The sequence below is a fragment of the Lepisosteus oculatus genome, chromosome 14, assembly GCF_040954835.1.
Source record: "Lepisosteus oculatus isolate fLepOcu1 chromosome 14, fLepOcu1.hap2, whole genome shotgun sequence".
Taxonomy (NCBI): Eukaryota; Metazoa; Chordata; class Actinopteri; order Semionotiformes; family Lepisosteidae; genus Lepisosteus; species Lepisosteus oculatus.
In genome coordinates this window covers 22,078,094-22,096,888 of record NC_090709.1, presented here as the reverse complement: position 1 = coordinate 22,096,888, position 18,795 = coordinate 22,078,094, and the positions used below count along the sequence as shown (strand labels likewise).

The 18,795-nt window shown below is 44.1% G+C and overlaps 1 protein-coding gene across 1 annotated transcript; it reads left to right on the top strand.

Annotated features, from left to right (window-relative positions):
• Positions 1-779: 779 nt before the first annotated feature.
• Positions 780-14,656, top strand: LOC138242828 (class I histocompatibility antigen, F10 alpha chain-like). Its single transcript, XM_069198395.1, has 7 exons — positions 780-1,466; positions 10,415-10,650; positions 10,828-11,028; positions 12,302-12,580; positions 12,696-12,805; positions 13,092-13,147; positions 14,195-14,656. Exons 2-6 carry the CDS (start codon positions 10,509-10,511, stop codon positions 13,104-13,106), a joined length of 747 nt encoding a protein of 248 aa, XP_069054496.1. The 5' UTR covers positions 780-1,466; positions 10,415-10,508; the 3' UTR covers positions 13,107-13,147; positions 14,195-14,656.
• Positions 14,657-18,795: the final 4,139 nt, after the last annotated feature.

Sequence of the window (18,795 nt, the reverse complement as noted above, 5' to 3'; positions counted from 1 at the left end):
TTCAAATGCAAACAATGCAGATGTAAACAATGACTGTAGATTTGTAATAAATAAGAAATTATAATGAGGTAGATGGTGTAGGTGTGGTCCAAGGGGCATGGCCAAATGTGTTCGCCAATCGCATTGCTTGTGGGCAGAAGCTATTGAAGAATCTAGTGGTAAGTGTCTGTATGCTCTTGTATGTCTTGCCTGAGGGCAGTGGGGTGAAGAGCTCATGCCCGGGGTGGTGACTGTCCTCTGTGATGGCCAGAATTCTACCACGGCAGCGGTCCTTGTCTCCCCTTGAGGGAGTCTGTTAGTTGAAGCCTTGAATTCGTCTTCTCTCAGCTGCAACTAACCCAGGCAACTAACCTGGTCCCTCTGGGGAAGTGTTCAGTGTGTGACTAAAGAGCTCCCACAGCTGTGGCTCATCCAAAATTAACTGCCCCAGCTGTGGTTGTCAAGGTAACCCATCACCCTTAGACAAGGGCTCTGCCTTCACACAGAACGTGCCACCGCTTAATGCCAAACTGGGGAGAACACTGGGGTGTAGTTGAGAATGACCTGTGAGAAGACAGAAACCAGCCAGCAGGCAGCTGGCTGATCCTGTAGTCATCCGCTGCAGGGCACTGAGACTCTCAGCCCATCTGCAAGTACAATCTGACCACAGGGACAGCCAGGCAGGGACAGAAGCACTTTCTCTTCATGGATCTAAATGCGATCAACATAGTGGAGTGCTGGGTGCTGGTTTCAAAACCACACCCCTTTTTAAGCCACATCCTTTACAAAGGACACACCCCCTGCATCTCCAGGAAGAGAGCTCAGACAAAAAGTTCAATTTCACCTCTGCTGAAACAGCTCTCTAGTTCCTTGTGGTATTTGTGCTGAATGACAAAATGGCAACAGCAGGTGATTTCCTGGATCAAGACCAGTTCAGCTGCTCTGTGTGTCTGGATTTGCTGAAGGATCCAGTGGCTCTTCCCTGTGGGCACAGCTACTGTATGGGCTGTATTAAGGCACACTGGGATCTGGATGATCACACTGGCGTCTACAGATGCCCCCAGTGCAGAGAGACCTTCACTCCAAGACCTGTTCTGCGAAGGAACACCATGCTGGCTGAACTGATGGAGAAACTGAAGCAGACAGGGCTCAGTGCTCCTCCTCCTGCTCACAGTCCTGCTGGCCCTGGAGATGTGCTGTGTGCTGTCTGCAGTGGGAGTCAAGAGAGAGCTGTGAAATCCTGCCTGATGTGTCTGGCCTCTTACTGCCAGACTCACCTCCAACCTCACCATGAAGTTGCCCGTTTGAAGAGACACACGATGGTTAATGCTACTGGACATCTGGATGAACTTGTATGCCTGAATCACGACAAACCCCTGGAGTTCTATTGTCGTACTGATCAAAAATTTGTCTGTTATTTGTGCACAATGGATGAACACAGAGGTCATGATAGTGTCTCTCCTGCAGCAGGAAGGACTGAGAAACAGGTGAGGACTTTTTTTTTTACTGAGGGCTTTCAGGTACAGGGGAAACAGGGGTGTTAGGAGTGTGTGATGATAAGGTATGTGTGAGTTGATCTTTACACACCATGTGTTTTGGAGATTTTAAAAAAACAGGTTTTCACTGTAATAGTTCATAGAGGAACAAGGAAGTATTTCTCAGTTTCAGAGTCCATAGAATACTAGCAGTACAGCAGTGACTGACTGCTTTGTAGACACGCCTCACCTGCTCATTATTCTTTTGGAATGAATGGAATGCAACACACCTGGTTCAGCTCTGTACTCCTGTGAACTCCTGTTCATTCAGCTCTGTACTCACCCCTAACTCCCATTCATTTACTGAACTGTCCAGTTAACACAGCAGTTACAGAGCTCTGTTCTCACCTTTCACTCCTACTGTATAAATGCACTAGAAATTAAGTGACACAAATGGATGAAGACACATCATCACACGATGTAGAATCAACATTCTTATTCATTTACATGTTGTTTTTATCATTAATTATCTACATTAGTAACAGAGATGACTAGAAGGTTAATATATACTGTATTTCCAGATACTGTTTAACAATTAGGGAATGTCTGTACAACTCTCAACTATGTCATATCGTTTTGTTTTGTCCAAAGTTATCTAGGTGTTTCTTAGCTCAATCCATGTCCACAGAGATCTGAAATTCTTACACAGACAGACTCATCACAATAACCTCTGACTGGAACAACTAGGGCAGCTCTTCATGAATTCCTTATGGTCTAAAGTCACAGATTAGTAGATCAGTGCTCTGCCAGTTATTCAGATTATTGTGTCACTGAAGAGATTAATGGACGGCAAATTTCATCCTCATCTCTTTGGAACCTGGACAGTGAGTGATCTGGGGTTAGTATCCACAGGTTGGTGTGAGGACAAACTGTTCTGTCCTGCTAGGATTCCTGTTGCCTTCATATGCCAAAAACTGGGCTCTGATTGCCACATCCTAAATAGCAGAACAGACAGAGGAAGATGAACCACCTGGAATGTCTCAGCTGCTGTTCCGATGGGCAAAGGCTGTTAGGAATTAGGAATGAGAGCGTGAAACAATGGGTTTGGGACTGTAATGGGGTTAGCGAGGGTGAGGGCAAGTGCAGGATGTGACAGTATCGGTGCCCTGACCTGACAGGAATTACTTTCTGGGTGTCTGTGTGGCGAAGAAGCCCCTATGATGCAGCAACACTGGGACAGTGCCTCCTGAACATCTGCTCCATCCAGGAGTCCTGAACCTGGGGGTCAGTTCCACCACCTCTGCAGCATCAGTTCAGAGCTGCAGACTCAGTTTCCAGTCTTATTTTCACATCCTGCCCAGTCAGTAAGACCTGTGAGGAGGACATTGTGTTGTAAACTTATCTATAAATGTTGGTATGGGTGATAAATAAATTGATTAATTTGTTGTAACTGACATGGTGGATTGAGATTTATTGAGCTTTAGGGCTCAATCGAATTGTAACGCTACAGTCCAGAAACCACTGCTCCAGTCTGGGCTGTGTCGTATTGTAACCCTACAGTCCAGAGATCACTGGTCCATTCTGGATGGTGTAAGTTTGTAATCCTACAGTATAGAGACTGCTGGTCCAGTAAAGGCTGTGTTGTATTATGAGCTTATAGTGCAAAGATCACTGGTTCATTGTTCATTAACATCACACATAAAAAACATAATATTAATATATTATTAACTGATTTGTGTGTAACCAGGACTTTTTAATGTAACTGAATTGGGCCATTCATTCTCTAATTCATCTGGTCTGTGGGTGAAATGGAGCAGATTTTTAATGTCTAGCAAACTGCAGAGAACTGTGTTAACCTTTATATGTTAAAAGAACACAAAGCGATCTCCTAATAGCTTCTGATTCTGGTTCTCTTTCCATACTCATCCTTCTTGATCTCAGTGCTGCCTTTGACACTGTTGACCATAACATCTTGCTTTCTCGTCTCGAGACTGTGTTTGGAGTCTCTGACACTGCCCTCAAATGGTTTAAGTCTTACCTCACTGATCGCTGTCACTTTGTCTCTCTCAATGGGTACAGGTCTGAAATTGGTCTTGTCAAGTCTGGTGTCCCTCAGGGCTCAATACTGGGCCCCTTGCTCTTCAGCACTTACATGTTCCCACTTGGTCAGCTTTTAAGATCACATGGCCTCAGCTTTCATTTTTACGCTGACGATACTCAAATATACATCCATACCAAACCCGACACTGATGTGGCTGTCTCTATTCTATCTAATTGCATCTCTGACATAAAAATTTGGATGACTCAAAACTTCCTTCATCTTAACTGTGACAAGACTGAAGTCATGCTTATTGGAACCCCCCATCAACTTCGTAAAGCCAGTCCTGTAACCCTGTCTGTAGATGGCTCTGTACTTGAGCTCCAATCAAAATTGAAAAACCTTGGGGTTATATTCGATTCTGGCTTAACATTCGACCCACATGTACAGCATACTGTCAAAACATCTTTTTTTCACCTTAGAAATATCGCAAGACTACGCCCTATGCTATCATTAACTGTGGCTGAAAAGCTGATCAACATATTTGTATTCTCTCGAATTGACTACTGCAATGCTCTGCTCCCTGGGGTATCTAAATCTACTCTGAACAAGCTGCAGTATGTCCAAAATTCAGCAGCCAGAATCCTGACCAGATCTAGTGCAAGTGTTCACATTACTCCTATCCTGGAGTCCTTGCACTGGCTTCCGGTCAAATTCCGCGTAGACTTTAAAATCCTCATGCTCACCTACAAGGCTTTACATGGCTTGGCACCTCAATACCTGTCTGAACTTTTATCGCCCTACTCCCCACCTCGCAACCTCCGCTCTTCAAATTCTGCCCTTCTTACTGTCCCCCAAGCCCGTCTACATTGTATGGGCGACAGGGCCTTCTCCTGCTATGCCCCCAAGCTCTGGAACTCCTTGCCCAAGGATATTAGAGAGTCACCTTCTCTAAACTCCTTCAAATCCAGACTCAAAACCCTCCTTTTCAGAAAAGCCTTTACTTAACTGGTTCCATTCTTCACCCCTCTGCTCTTCTTAATACCATCTTTCACGGTCTCCTCTATTGTTATTGTTGTATTGTTGTAATTATAATTGTGTCCTGTCTTGTGAAATTTTCTTATTTATTGTTGTAGTCTTCTTATTTATTGTTATTGTCATCCTGTAAAGCGCTTTGAGAAGCCACCTTTAAAAGCCACCTTTAAAGGTATTATTATTACAATAATAATAATAAAATAAAGTTTATTATTATTATTATATTAAAGGTACTCACGTTCAGCATATTCACAATGCTTATTTAAAAAAAATGGGAGTAAAATATGTCAAAATGCCACAATTATTTCAATTCAGTTATTATTTGGAAAGTAACAAAACAAATACCTCATTCACAAATTCACATCCAGAACTCAATGGCAACATTGCACATTTCAACCTTCTCCTTGAGTCTTTCAATAATTGCATTATGGGTCCGTTAATCCTGCTTTGACCTAAAGTCAAAATTAATTCTACATTTCCAGTGTTATGTCATTTGTGTCACCATCCTATTGCTTTCACTCTGCACACAAATTCAGCAGTAATTGTTGGAATCCATGCTGATATGATATGCTCCCAAAATTGGCAAACAACTGAAAAGGAAATGTTAGCAAGCATCTGTACAGAAAGTAGTGACTGACAGTAGTAAGAATGTAAATAGAGTACATACAGTATGAATTAATGAAGGAAGTCAAGAAGCCTCTATTACAGAGCATGTTGTATCTTGCTTTATAAGGATCTTCCTTGACTGAAATTTGGGGCATTGCGAAACCTGCAAATATACATCAGAGCATTTTTAACAAATAAATATATTTCATGAAGACAATTTCAATTAAACATGAGACAAAATCAATTTCAACAAATTATAAAACCTGCCAATTTTTCAAAATCCCAAGACATTCCAGGCCAGTAGTATTTGTCAATATTCTGATTATACAGTTATGCTTTTGAGAAAACGATGCAAATCGTTTCTATCAAACCAGCTAAATTCTAACTTGTAGTTTCCGGTAACGATTTTATTGTTCTCTTCGGTGTGGAGCCAGCAGTCAAACATTTATTGCTTCACCTTCTCGAATACTGTGCTAACATCCCCGTATGTGTAAAAATCAGACCAAAATGCACATTTTGATTTAAAAAAATGGAAATCTAATTAATACACCTTGAAGACGATAATTTCCGCTAGCAAAAAAAAAATCTGTCTCTGCGGCGCAATAGGTTCGCCCGCGCTCGTCGGTTAACTGAAAGGTTGTGGTTTGAGCCCACCCAGGGATGTGATTTTTTTTTTAATATAGTGTAATAATTCCATATGATAATTGCTTACATTCACCTATGCCAATACTCATCGTTACCCCTCATGTGGAGTCCATTTATGATTCTCCTAGAAACAAATAAAAAGTCCAGAACCAGGAAAGTAATCCAGGAAGTCAACAATTGAACAGAAACCAATAACAAAGTCAAGAAAAATGCCAGTCTAAAACCAGGTAAGGAATGCAGGGAGAAAAACAAAACACCAAGAGCATGGCACAACAAACATGTAGATCGGGTACAGACATCTGCTTAGTCTGTGGGTCTGCTGTGCAGCTGGAGTAGCAAAGGGAGATTGCAGTGCCCTCTGGTGGCGACATGATGGAACCATAACATTTAAGGGCATAATGAACGTCATCTTTGAAAGAATAAACGTCCAACCTGTAGAAGTATCAGGAATATTCAAGGAAAAGGGGAAACATAAAAGTAGAAATAATCTGAACATTTTGGCAAATAGAAAGAATTGTTAGTGTTTTTATTAGTTTTTATTAGTTCACAGTATTTGGTAAGGGACTTGATGTTGAGATAATAGCTGTGATGTTTGGGAAGGCAAGAACATATTGACCTGAATAATATTGACTCCTCAGTTATCAGTGAGGAGGAGAGCAGAGTAATGAAGCCAATTCATAGAGGGGGATTATTAGGAGGCCATGATTGGTAAGGGCCAATGGGAAATTTTGCCAGGACTCTATGTCACGATTATTAGTTCCCCCTCCTTAAGGGTGCTCCAGCCCTATCACTCAAGACTTTATTCTCTGCACCTGCTCCCTATTCCCAGCCCACCTTAAAAGCCAGGCGCTGACGCTCTTCGGGGCTCTGGATCTGATTTCCATATCGTGCGAGTCCGGGACCTGGAAGCGCCTGGTCCCGTTAAGGTTTTAACCTCTGTTCCCGTTCCCGTTCCCCATCCGCCGGTTCCGACCCGGCCTTCGTGGTTTTTAACTTGTTCTGATGGATCTTCTGGTTTTGGACTTACCCTTGTGTTTTGGATACTCCCTAAGGACTACTCTCTCGGATTGTTCGCCTCGGCCACACCTCCCCCGTGCACCAGCGCACCATGGACACGCCCCCCTGTCTTCTGCCCCGTATTCCTGCATGACGTTTCCCTAGTGTTTCCCCACTCCGTCGGATTGTGTCATCCGCATAGGGTCCGGAAAGAACTGTTCGTTACACTCCAGGGTTATACCCTTACTCTTTTCGAGAAATGTCCTGGGATTTTTTATGACCACAGAGAGTCAGGACCTCGGTTTAACGTCTCACTGTCACTATACTTGGGCATTAGGACCCACATGGACTGCAGGGTGAGCACCCCCTGTTGGCCCCACTAACACCTCTTCCAGCAGCAACCTTTTCCCAGGTACCCAGGCTCACAACTGCTTCAGTGGGTTGCCAGTGTGAGTAGCAGCATTGTTTATATTACAGGCGCCAAAAAGAAAAAGCATGAGGTGGAAGATGAGTGTGTGGGGCAGTGTGGATTGTCTCTGTCCTATCCAGATTAGGAATGAATGTGAAGAATAAAATATAATATTTTACTCTGTGATGGTTGTGGTCTTGGTGGAACAAGCACTTTCCTGTACTAGATATCTTACTCACAAAACCTGATGTATCTTTCTGTTTCTTTCTGGTAATGTTGCTCCAGTAATGGAACTTTTAGGCTAGATATATGATGTAGGATGTCGGAGGTGATATGTTAGCAGTCAAGAAGAACCTGTTGTGGTAATAGCTCTGTACAGACTGGTAATTGGCTGACAGACCTGGGACATGATAATATACAGGAATTCAGGCAGAGAGTCTTTCTCTATTTTAACAGAGCAGTGATTTGCTATTGTGAAGACTGAGTCTGTCCAGAGACTATTATATCCATTGAGACAGTAAAGCTCTTCGGTATCAGATGACTGTTCGACTAACAACGCTATAAAAACAATGCAGTATCGACCATGAAGATGTCTCAACAGCCGAAATGTTGTTTCTCTTTCTCTCCCGTTCATTTGCGGGATCAACATGCTGTAAACGAGTCACATGTTCACGGTGCTCCGGGATTTCTGTACGTCGGCTTGTTCAATGTGCTTTCCCCCGGTTGCCATGACGACAGGAGTCCAGCAGCCACGGAGCCCGTGAATCGTGTTTGCAGTGACACCGCGCTCTCGCGTTTGATAAAGTTATTTTAGACACTTCCCACCCTTTTCTGAATACAACAAATACGCAAACAAATACACAATTAAAATTAGGAAAAGCCACTGACAGGACAAACCGTGATAAGTAAAACATACTGATCACAGAACACGTACAGTAACTAAAAGGCTAAAACCGATGCGAGACCGTGTTTACCCTACTCGAGTAAATTACATTCACTGACTAAAACACAGCGAGTTCGGGGTTCCCAGTCCTGGTCCCTGGGTCGCCTGGCTCTAGGTTAGCTGTGTCCCAGGCTGATGGTTCAAGCTGTCTGTTTCACAGGCGACAGGTGCGTCTGTGTGAACCTGCGCCCAGGTGTGTCGCCTGCTGTCACTCAGAGCTGTCTGTCCCGCGCGCACAGGTCAGAAATAACCCCACCAAGGCGTTTTAGTGCTTTATCAACAAACTGTAATAACTTTTATTGTATACAGTATCTTTCCTGGGGCCTCTCATGATATCAGTTTGTATATAATTTCCCTATGTCGTTTTTTTTTTACCAGTAAAAACAGTATCTGCGATACACACAAGCAAATACACGGGCTTTCTGAGCACCGCCAACGTGTAAAATGAGTCTGACAGGTTACTGAAATCGAAAGTACTTGAGTGTTATGAAACACTGGCGTCCTCACCTGCACAATCACCTTCGCTTTGGTGTTTTAAGGGCTCTTTTTCTTTTTTAAGAGCTCGAATCAAACAGAGCAGGGGCATGATGATGCTGTTCGCGGCTCTGGTGGTTTTGGGTCTTCCAGGTCGCTGGAGGTGAGTCCTGCTGGTGCTTTTCCAGATGCACGAGTACTAAACTCGTGATAAAGGCTCGCTTTTTTATGTTTATGTATGGCTAAAGCTATACTTTAATCATTATTTTATTGTCGTCACTTAGTTTGCATCTGTACATTTCGGTTACAGCCTTGGGGGTCATTAATTATGATAATTATGATACGCTTTCCGTGAACAACAACAAAAACATAATTTCCTCTTCACGTCTCAATTCCATAGATTTAACGTACAAACAGGCCTGTTGTCATAAATGAGTGATTTCTAGCAATTTGTGTCTTGCCAGACTCACCTAGCTGGGTAATTTCATAAAGGTCCAAGGAAAGTGTGCTCATATTTGGAGCAAAAGTGTCTACAGCGCTGGAAATTGACAGACCTGAAAAGCTGGGAGAGGCAGTGACAAAAAGGCTTTATTTATATACATGAACTGATTTATGTTAAATCAGCTGATTTGGAATGAAAAAAAAATGCAAACAAACCATCTCTCCAGGACCACTGTTAATATAATATTATATTATATTATATAATACATTATATTATGTATTATATTATACATAATATAATGTATTATATTACATATAATACTGAATACACACCTGAAGAAGGCTCCACGGCCAAAACGTTGTGTTCTCTTTCTTCTTTTTTTCAGCATGGAATAAACCTATTACTTGTTCCTTTGCAATATAATATAATGTTGAGTGTGTCTGTATTAACCTCTCTTAATGCAGTGTAATGTCCAGTCAGTGTGTCTGTATGAACCCCTCTCTCTCAGGTCAGTGTTAATGTACTGGAGTGTCCAGTCAGTGTGTCTGTATGAACCCCTCTCTCTCTCAGTGCAGTGTTCATGTACTGGAGTGTCCAGTCAGTGTGTCTGTATTAACCCCCCTCTCTCTCAGTGCAGTGTTCATGTACTGGAGTGTCCAGTCAGTGTGTCTGTATGAACCCCTCTCTCTCTCAGTGCAGTGTACATGTACTGGAGTGTCCAGTCAGTGTGTGTGTATGAACCCCTCTCTCTCTCAGTGCAGTGTTCATGTACTGGAGTGTCCAGTCAGTGTGTCTGTATGAACCCCTCTCTCTCTCAGTGCAGTGTTCATGTCCTGGAGTGTCCAGTCAGTGTGTCTGTATGAACCCCTCTCTCTCTCAGTGCAGTGTTCATGTCCTGGAGTGTTCAGTCAGTGTGTGTGTATTAACCCCTCTCTCTCAGTGCAGTGTTCATGTCCTGGAGTGTCCAGTCAGTGTGTCTGTATTAACCCCTCTCTCTCAGTGCAATGTTCATGTACTGGAGTGTTCAGTCAGTGTGTGTGTATTAACCCCTCTCTCTCAGTGCAGTGTTAATATACTGGAGTGTCCAGTCAGTGTGTCTGTATGAACCCCTCTCTCTCAGTGCAGTTTTCATGTCCTGGAGTGTCCAGTCAGTGTGTCTGTATGAACCCCTCTCTCTCTCAGTGCAGTGTTTATGTCCTGGAGTGTCCAGTCAGTGTGTCTGTATTAACCCCTCTCTCTCAGTGCAGTGTTAATGTACTGGAGTGTCCAGTCAGTGTGTCTGTATTAACCCCTCTCTCTCAGTGCAGTGTTAATGTACTGGAGTGTACATACTGTGCAGTAAGTATTAACATACTATTTCTTTTTTTTCCAGAGAGACATATTTTGGTAGACTCATATATGGTTGAACTTGGTTCGGAACAGAATGGGAATTCCAGGGCTTAGTCTCTCTGGATGGGGAGCCCTTGATGGAGTACAGCAGTGGAATGAAGCGAGTCATGTTCAAGCAGGACTGGCTGAAGCAGGTCGCAGTAGGTTCTGCAAACCAATGCATTCTGGAGGAGCTTTTCTTCTTTGAAATGATGAAAGAGCTAAAAAACGTAACTGGTGGTGAGAGGAAAAACCTAATATTTTGTCACAAATATGTGATATTTTGTCCTCACATGTATAGAACTCTTTGTTGACACATAATGTTGATTGCCTGTGAATTGTGTATGTTATTTCTCTGGTGGTCTCTCAGGTGTTGAATAGAGATAACAGTGAAGCTCATTCTTGTCCATCTCTCAGGGGTTCATGTCCTGCAGAGGTTTGTGGGTTGCTCAAAGGATGAGAAAGGAAGGGTGGAATCATTCGACTGGATTGGGTACGATGGGGAGGACATGCTCGAGTTCGACAGCTTCAACACCCAGTGGGTGAATCTCTCTCCAATCCACCAGTCTCTCAAGATGCACATGGACCGCTACCTGAAGTTTAGGGGACATCACTCAGGTGAGTGTGTGAAAGGAAATTGTGCCAAAATATGGGCCAGGACTTAGGTGTGCATAAATGTGCCAGTAGCCACATCACCCTGTAACTCACAACTAACAATCCCCTGAAGCTCAGCAGGCATGAGCCTGGCCAGTACCTGGATAGGAGACCTCCTGGTAAAGTTAAGGTTGCTGCTGGAAGAGGTGTTAGGGGGGACAGTAGGAGATGCTGACTCTATGGTCTGGGTGGGCCCTAATGCCCCAATATAGTGATGATTGTGAAAAGGCACTGTCCTTCAGATGACATGTAAAACCAAGGTCCTGACACTCTTTTGTCATACAAAATCCCAGGGCATCTCTTGAAAAGAGTAGGGGTGTTACCCTGGTTTCCTGGTCAAAAAATGTCCCATTGGCCTTTATCCATCATGGCCTCCTAAAACTCCACATTTATGAACTGGCTTCATCACTCTGTTCTCCTCCCCACTGACAGCTGGTATGAGGGGAGTGTTCTGGCACACTACGGCTGACTTTGCATTGTCCAGGTGGGGGCTACACTTTGGTGGTGGTGTGGAGGGGAGTCCCCATTACTTGTAAAGTGCTATGAGTGGAGTATCCAGAAAAGTGCGACATAAGCGTAATTATAGAGGGAGTGTGCTTTGGGTCTAGAGTTTTAAGGAGCCTCTACCCTCTTGACCCTGTCTGTTTAAAATGTAGTTTCCTCTATGCAGGAAGAGAACTATAAGTCCCAAGATACCTTGGGGGGAAACAGCCTGCTCATTTTTGTTCTGAGCTGTGAGGAATTATCCGTCTTCTCTCTGGCTCCAAAGGTGGTGGCTTACAAGTCGGGGCCTTTTGTTTGAAGAGAACCTGAGAGACAGTCTAGCTTTTGGTGATGGTTTATTTTAGACTCTAGAGAGGACAAAGTGAGTAATACTGAAGAAGTTGCTCATATTATTCCTCCTTAAAATAGGGAGCTGTGTTTTTATTTTTGGTTGGTTTTACATATGGTTTTGTAAAGCTCTCAAGGCTGATGTACTTTACTGACCCTTCTCTGGTAATACAATGTTAAGATCCTTGTTGGTTGTGACCCAGCGAACTCTGAAATTATTCCAGAATAAACAGATAAGAAGCATGTTTGTGTTCAGTCAGTGTGTCTATATTAAAACCTCTCTTTAAGTGTAGTTGTAATGTACTGGAGTGTCCAGTCAAAGTCTGTATTAACCCCCTCTCTCTCAGTGCAGTGTTAATGTACTGGAGTGTCCAGGCAGTGGGTCTCATTAATCCATGTCTTTCAGTCTTTCCTCAGGTGTTTGTCTCTGCCAAGCAAACGGGATTCTTTCAGACTCTCTATCTCTCCTGTCTGGTCACTGGTTTCTACCCTGGAGACATAGTGGTCAGTCTGTCCAGGAATGGAGAGAACGAGACAGAGGAGGTGCAGTCTAGTGGGATCAGACCCAACGGTGACGCCACCTTCCAGCTGAGGAAGACTGTGGAGATCAGAGCCAGTGAGAGAGAGGAGTACAGATGTACTGTTATTCACCGTAGCTCCAAATACAATGTTACATTGACATGGGGTACGTCACTGGAACTCTTCAGATTATATTGTACTAATTCTGCACTGAAGCTCTCCAGTCTCCTGTGCTATAGACATTGACACACTGTATAACTCTGTGCTGTGTGTGTTGTCAGGTGGATCCGAGTCCCAAGATCCCAGAGTTGCCATCAGTGTAGCTGCAACTGCAGTTTGCTTGGTACTGCAACAGGAGCGGTTTGCATTCTTCTCTGGAAGAGGAAGATGGGTAAGAGTTCATTGCCAGTTTACACATAGCAAGTACTGCACTGTCACTTCACATTACAGTATCTGTCACTCATACTGTCAGTGCTGTCTCTCTGTATTCTGGATGTGTAGTTCAGTATTATAGAATGGTCTAGGGTCACACATGAGAAGTGCCTCTCTGTATGACAGTGATATTGGACTGTATTAATATAGTACACAAATATGAATTTAGAGATTCAAAGTTACAAAACTCCTGGTGACTGTGTTGTCTGCAGACTAAATAACATGACTTACTGCTTCATTCCCAGGTAGAGAGATGCTGAGTAAAAAAGTCTCAGTCCCCCAGTGGACAGTGGAGACTCAGGTGAGACTCTGCTGAAAGGGGGAGGGTGATGGGAAGGGTCTGTGGGAGCGGTGATGGCCAGTGTGTGTCTGTATTTGTTGGTGGTCAGGAGCAGGTGGCTGTGGGAGCAGTGATGGCCAGTGTGTCTGTTGTTGTTGTTTGTCAGTAGTCAGTGTCTGTGGGATCGGTGATGGCCAGTGTGTGTGTTGTTGTTGTTGGTCAATAGTCAGTGGCTGTGGGAGCAGTGATGGTCAGTGTGTCTGGTGTTGTTGTTCGGTAGTCAGAGTGTGTAAGCAGTGATGGCCAGTGTGTGTCTGTTATTGTTCAGGAGTCAGTCTGTGTGGGAGCGGTGATTGCCGGTGTGTCTGTTGTTGTTGGTCAGTAGTTGTGGCTGTGGGAGCGGTGATGGCCGGTGTGTCTGTTGTTGTTGTTCAGTAGTCGATGGCTGTGGGAGCAGTGATGGTCAGTGTGTCTGTTGTTGTTGTTTGTCAGTAGCCTGTGGCTGTGGGAGCGGTGATGGTCAGTGTGTCTGTTGTTGTTGGTCAGTAGTTGTGGCTGTGGGAGCGGTGATGGCCGGTGTGTCTGTTGTTGTTGTTCAGTAGTCTGTGGCTGTGGGAGCAGTGATGGTCAATGTGTCTGTTGTTGTTGTTGGTCAGTAGTCAGTGTCTGTGGGAGTGGTGATGGTCAGTGTGTCTGTTGTTGTTGTTGGTCAGTAGTCGGTGGCTGTGGGAGCAGTTATGGTCAGTGTGTCTGTTGTTATTGTTGTTGGCAGTGGTCAGGAGTCTGTGGCTATGGGAGCAGTGATGGCCAGTGTGTCTGTTGTTGTTGTTGGTCAGTAGTCAGTCTCTGTGGGATTGGTGATGGCCAATGTGTCTGTTCTTGTTGTTGGTGGTCAGTAGTCGTTGGCTGTGGGAGCAGTGATGGTCAGTGTGTCTGATGTTGATGTTGTTGGTCAGTAGTCAGTGTCTGTGGGAGTGGTGATGGTCAGTGTGTCTGTTGTTGTTGTTGGTCAGGAGTCGGTGGCTGTGGGATTGGTGATGGCCAGTGTGTCTGTTGTTGGTCTTTCAGGTGTTTCTTCACACATCAGTTCGGAGGGGAGTACCAGTTCCTGTGTGACAGATAGAGGAGCTTGCGATCACGCTGAAGAATTTGACCCCATGCTGCAACCTAAAAGCCAGAAGCTAAACAGTGATGTTGAGACAAAGCAAATAAGGAGGTTTAGAAGAAGAAGGTTTATATGTTGAGGAAATTAATTATGCACCTGCTTTCAGCCTAACCTGAAGCCCAATGTGAAAGACAGGAAGTGCATATTGGGATCACTTCCTGTATTACTCTTGATAGTTTACGGATGCTGCTCATTCCAGCTTTCACTCATATCTTGGTTTAACTTAGCAACCTCCAGTTTAAACCAAAACCAGCTTTGAAAAAGGACGACACTAAGGGTAGTGAAACCTCTTTCCTGCACTATAGCATCTTAACATTAAAGTCTTATAAAGAACAAATAAACATCTTCCATGTACAGATATTAATTTTTAATGAGTGGATTGAGTAGGATGCTGTTTAAAAAAGATTTAGCATGTTTTCCCAAGCCTGTGGCCTGCGCTGTAGCTCAGAAAGGCACAGATTATCTCCTCCATAGCCTAAACTCAACATGCAGCCTCCCATCCTCCCTCAGTCAAGGAGCTTAAAATTGAAAGAACTTGTTTTCCACTGGCTGATGTCCGAGTTGAGCAAGGTGCGCTCTGTAAAAGTGACATTCCCATTTGAGTCAATGAGGATCACGGTGTTAGTCCTGCAAAACAGAGGAAAGGAAAAATAGTAATATAACTTAATTATATTAATTAAATCACATTAAATGCACCAAATGCACATTAAATGCACCAAGAAGAGAATCTGAGAACTAAATGCATGTTTCTCAGCTCTCAAAAGCCTTTCTAGTCTGTCTGTTTGAGAATTTTGCAGGAATATGTTTTGAAACTTTTATTGTAATACTTTTTCTAACCAAGGTCTTCAATAAAATAAATCAGACTTTAATATTTGAGGCTTGCAAGCAATGCTAAATGTTAATGACTGAGTAATGGTTTACTAGATGCTTCTCTACTTGCACTATGAACCTCAGGAGTGAAGACTTGATTTAAAGTGTTTGCTGTCGAAAGGGAACAGTTTAAAGTGAAGAGTGAACAGGGTGCACAGTGTTTTGTTTGATATGGAAGGTTGGTGATGGGAGAGAGGTGGAGGTGGGGCTGGACAGGAGATGTCAGAATGGCGGGAAGTTTGGGTGAGGCTGTGCAAGTACTGAGTGCCCTGTAAACAGATATCTGAGATAGCTACTGTTGTGGAATTTTATCAAAGAAGAGCCAGGAGAGGTGTTCTCATTCACTCAGTAAGGTCTTTATTCATATTTGCAATATGGGAAAAAGCAATCACTGAGAAGTGAAGGCTGATTCAAAAGCAAGCAAGGAGAACCCCTTGTTTTATATCCTTTTTTAAGCTGACGCTACACTTTAAGGACAGGCGAAGCAGTAATTTTCCATTCCTTATAGGTTTCTGCTTCAAGCAAAGAAGAGCAGTTAATAAAATAGTTTATCATACTCCCTTCTTCAAGCAACAGAAATAAACATTATTAAAACATCCAGTGCCCTTGATGAGTTTGGTGCTATCACACTTTGTTCTAAGTATCTAGCTGCTTCTGCAGCACAGCTCTGTCCGTAAACAACATTTTTAGGATAAAACATTTTTTCTCAGTAACTTTCCATTACACTACAGCATGCAACTGGGAGAGAGTCACTGTGCCAGGGCTCTGGGATTTAATATAGGTCTCAATCACAGAAGAGAGGTAATACATTTTACCAGGTGAGAGAGTCATTGTCTCAAGGTGAAACTGTCTTCGAGGGTAGTTGCATCCAAAATACAATGGAAACTATCACATTTAAGCTTTTTTTTTGGATCGAGAAGACGATCATGGTGAGACTCAAAACATACCTGTGTTTTCTTCTTTCGAGAATGAGTGGATTATTGAGGTGCAAAAGTATTGGTTCCAAATAAAAAATCCACTCCTGTCACTGTTTATCCTTTGATAGATTCTTCAAATCCTTCCTCTGAACGTTGATATTTAGTGATAATATCATACAAATTGTGGTTTTCTCTTATTCGCCAATTTTATTACAATAACAGCCTATTTTACAATTGTATTGGATGTTACAAAATATTGAATAGCATTTGTCTTTAGATTCACATTAAAAGTAAGATAAATATGCCAAAAGATTATAATAGAACTCTACAGTCCTAACCTAATGACACCAGCGATCTGTCGTTTTTACTTGTCAAGTTCTCTAACAAATCTGCACTGTATTTTTAAAATATCTTAGCTGAGGAGACAAAAGGAGTATAAATGAATTCTTCCGCCACCCACTCAATGAATATTTGCATTAAACTATGACCTATGTTGTCCATGATGATAAATTCTGTACAACAAGACGGAAAGAAAGGCACCACTGTGAGTGGAGTTTCACTTCATGACATCATCAGTAGGCAGTGAGTCAATAGAGGGGGAGTCATCCCACTGTTATCCTTATCCATGATCAAGAGTCTCACCCCCTGCTTTACGCTGTCCCTAGTGGTGATCTGTAGACAGTGTGTCTTCCACCTCACCCACCTCCTGAGGCAATAATCTTGAATAAACAGAGGGCTGGAGGCCCAGCCCGGCTCCTGTCTCTCTCCCCTTGGGGACGGGAGATTTTCTCAGAACCATGTTGAGGTGAAATGGGAGTGGGATGACGCAGGTGTCTTGGAGAGGTGAGTCGCCCCAGCCCCTGCGTACCTCAGTGTGATTCAAGCAAGGGGGAGGGGTTTAAGGGATTTACCAATCCCGCGTATGCACCCTCTGATTCAAAGTCAGGCAGGACTTCATTGTACAGCGCCAGGCAGTCCAGCTGGATAGATGATATCATGTTCTGAGCCCAGGTCCGCACCCGTATCTCCTCCTCCTGGAGCAGCCCCTCCAGCTCGACCTGCAGGCCCTCCCTGAGCCACCACAGGGCCGCTGGGGTCAGGCCCGGGTGAGCAGGTGTACCAGGGGGTGTGTGAGAGGGCGAGCAATGGGGTATGTGGGCTGCCAAGGAGGAGGTCCATGCCCTGTCCTTCTGCAGATCCCTCTCCGGGCCCTTAGGGTAGTTCCACAGCTGGGTCTCGGTCTCCTGCCTGGTGATTGGCTGGCTGGCCTGAGGGGACAGGGGCACAGAGAGGGCATGAGGAGGACAGAGAGAAAACTGAGAGGGTCTCCAGGAGGACCAAGCCCTGCCCCTGGTCTCCCAGCAATCACAGTCACCATCATTGCAGCTGAAACCAAACTTTTGACAGACGTCACAGACATATCAGGCTCACAGACTTGCAGCTCTCGGCTGCTCGGGGTGAGACGCAGGGGGAGTCTGCTCCCTCTTCCTCTGACAGTCCTATCAGATGACAGCGAGCTGACCTGATCCAACCCCACCTTCCCTTTCACACTCAGCCACACACAGGCATGACTGTGTCACCATCATCAACACCTCCACCATTATAATCTCCACTATCTTCGTCACCATCATCTTCATCATGACAATCATCATGTCCACCATCATCATCATCAACACCTTTCCATCAACATCATCATAATAACCACCTTCATTATCTACAATACGATCTGCATCACCATCATCATCCTGAGCAGAACACACTGCTCAGAGCCTCAGTATCGGTTGCCCCTCTCCGGCCTTTCAGGGTCACGTCCACCTCTGTCAAGACCTGTCAGCAAGTTGACTGCTTTAGTCTCACCAGCAGAAGCCAACCAAGTTTGTGTCTCAGTACAGGTTTATTCTTAGTCTAACAGTATTAATACAGTATTCTTTACATAGAGGAGGGTGGGGGTGTGGAACCAGCTGTCTAGCCATGTTGTTGAAGCCGATAGGGTGGCTTATCTTAAGAGAGAGCTGGATGAGACCCTACAGTCAGGACAGGAGGCACTACTGTATGTAGAGGGTGGTGGGTGTGTGGAACAAGCTATCCAACCATGTTGTTGAAGCCAATACTCACGTTCCTGTGGGATCTGCCCCAGGTCTCGGTGTGACACCCTTCTCTCTGCTTGGCCATTCCTCTCTCGACTTGAGCGAGTTTCTCCAGGCGGTGCTGGGGAGGAGAAAACAAAGTTACCAGCCAGTCACACAAACACACATCATCATCATGGGCCAAGATGACCCTACATGACAGTGGCCTCGATCCAGAAGCAGTGTCCAGCCCTCAGCTATCCAGCTTCATGATCCCCAACATCCCTGTCGAGACCTGTTGAGGGGCCAGTTCTGCTAGACCAGGGGTCTCAAGCCCAATCACAATCCCTGGAGAGCCAGGTGCATCTCTAGGTTTTCTTTCCAAACGGGGCTAGCCAATTAAACAATTAATCTAATTATTTTCATAAGAAGATGTGGAAATAATGTGTTTAATAATATATTTTGATGTCTCTCACTGTTGAAGACTCAAAATATTCAAGGCACAGTTGGATATTTAAGGTCTGGATAAAGGTACAGTATTAGAATATGTTTTGTTTAATTAAAAAATGAGATCAACTTTGTAACCAAGACCTCTGGGCAGGAAACCAGATGATGCACCAGACCCTCTAGGAATGGAGTTTGAGACATGCT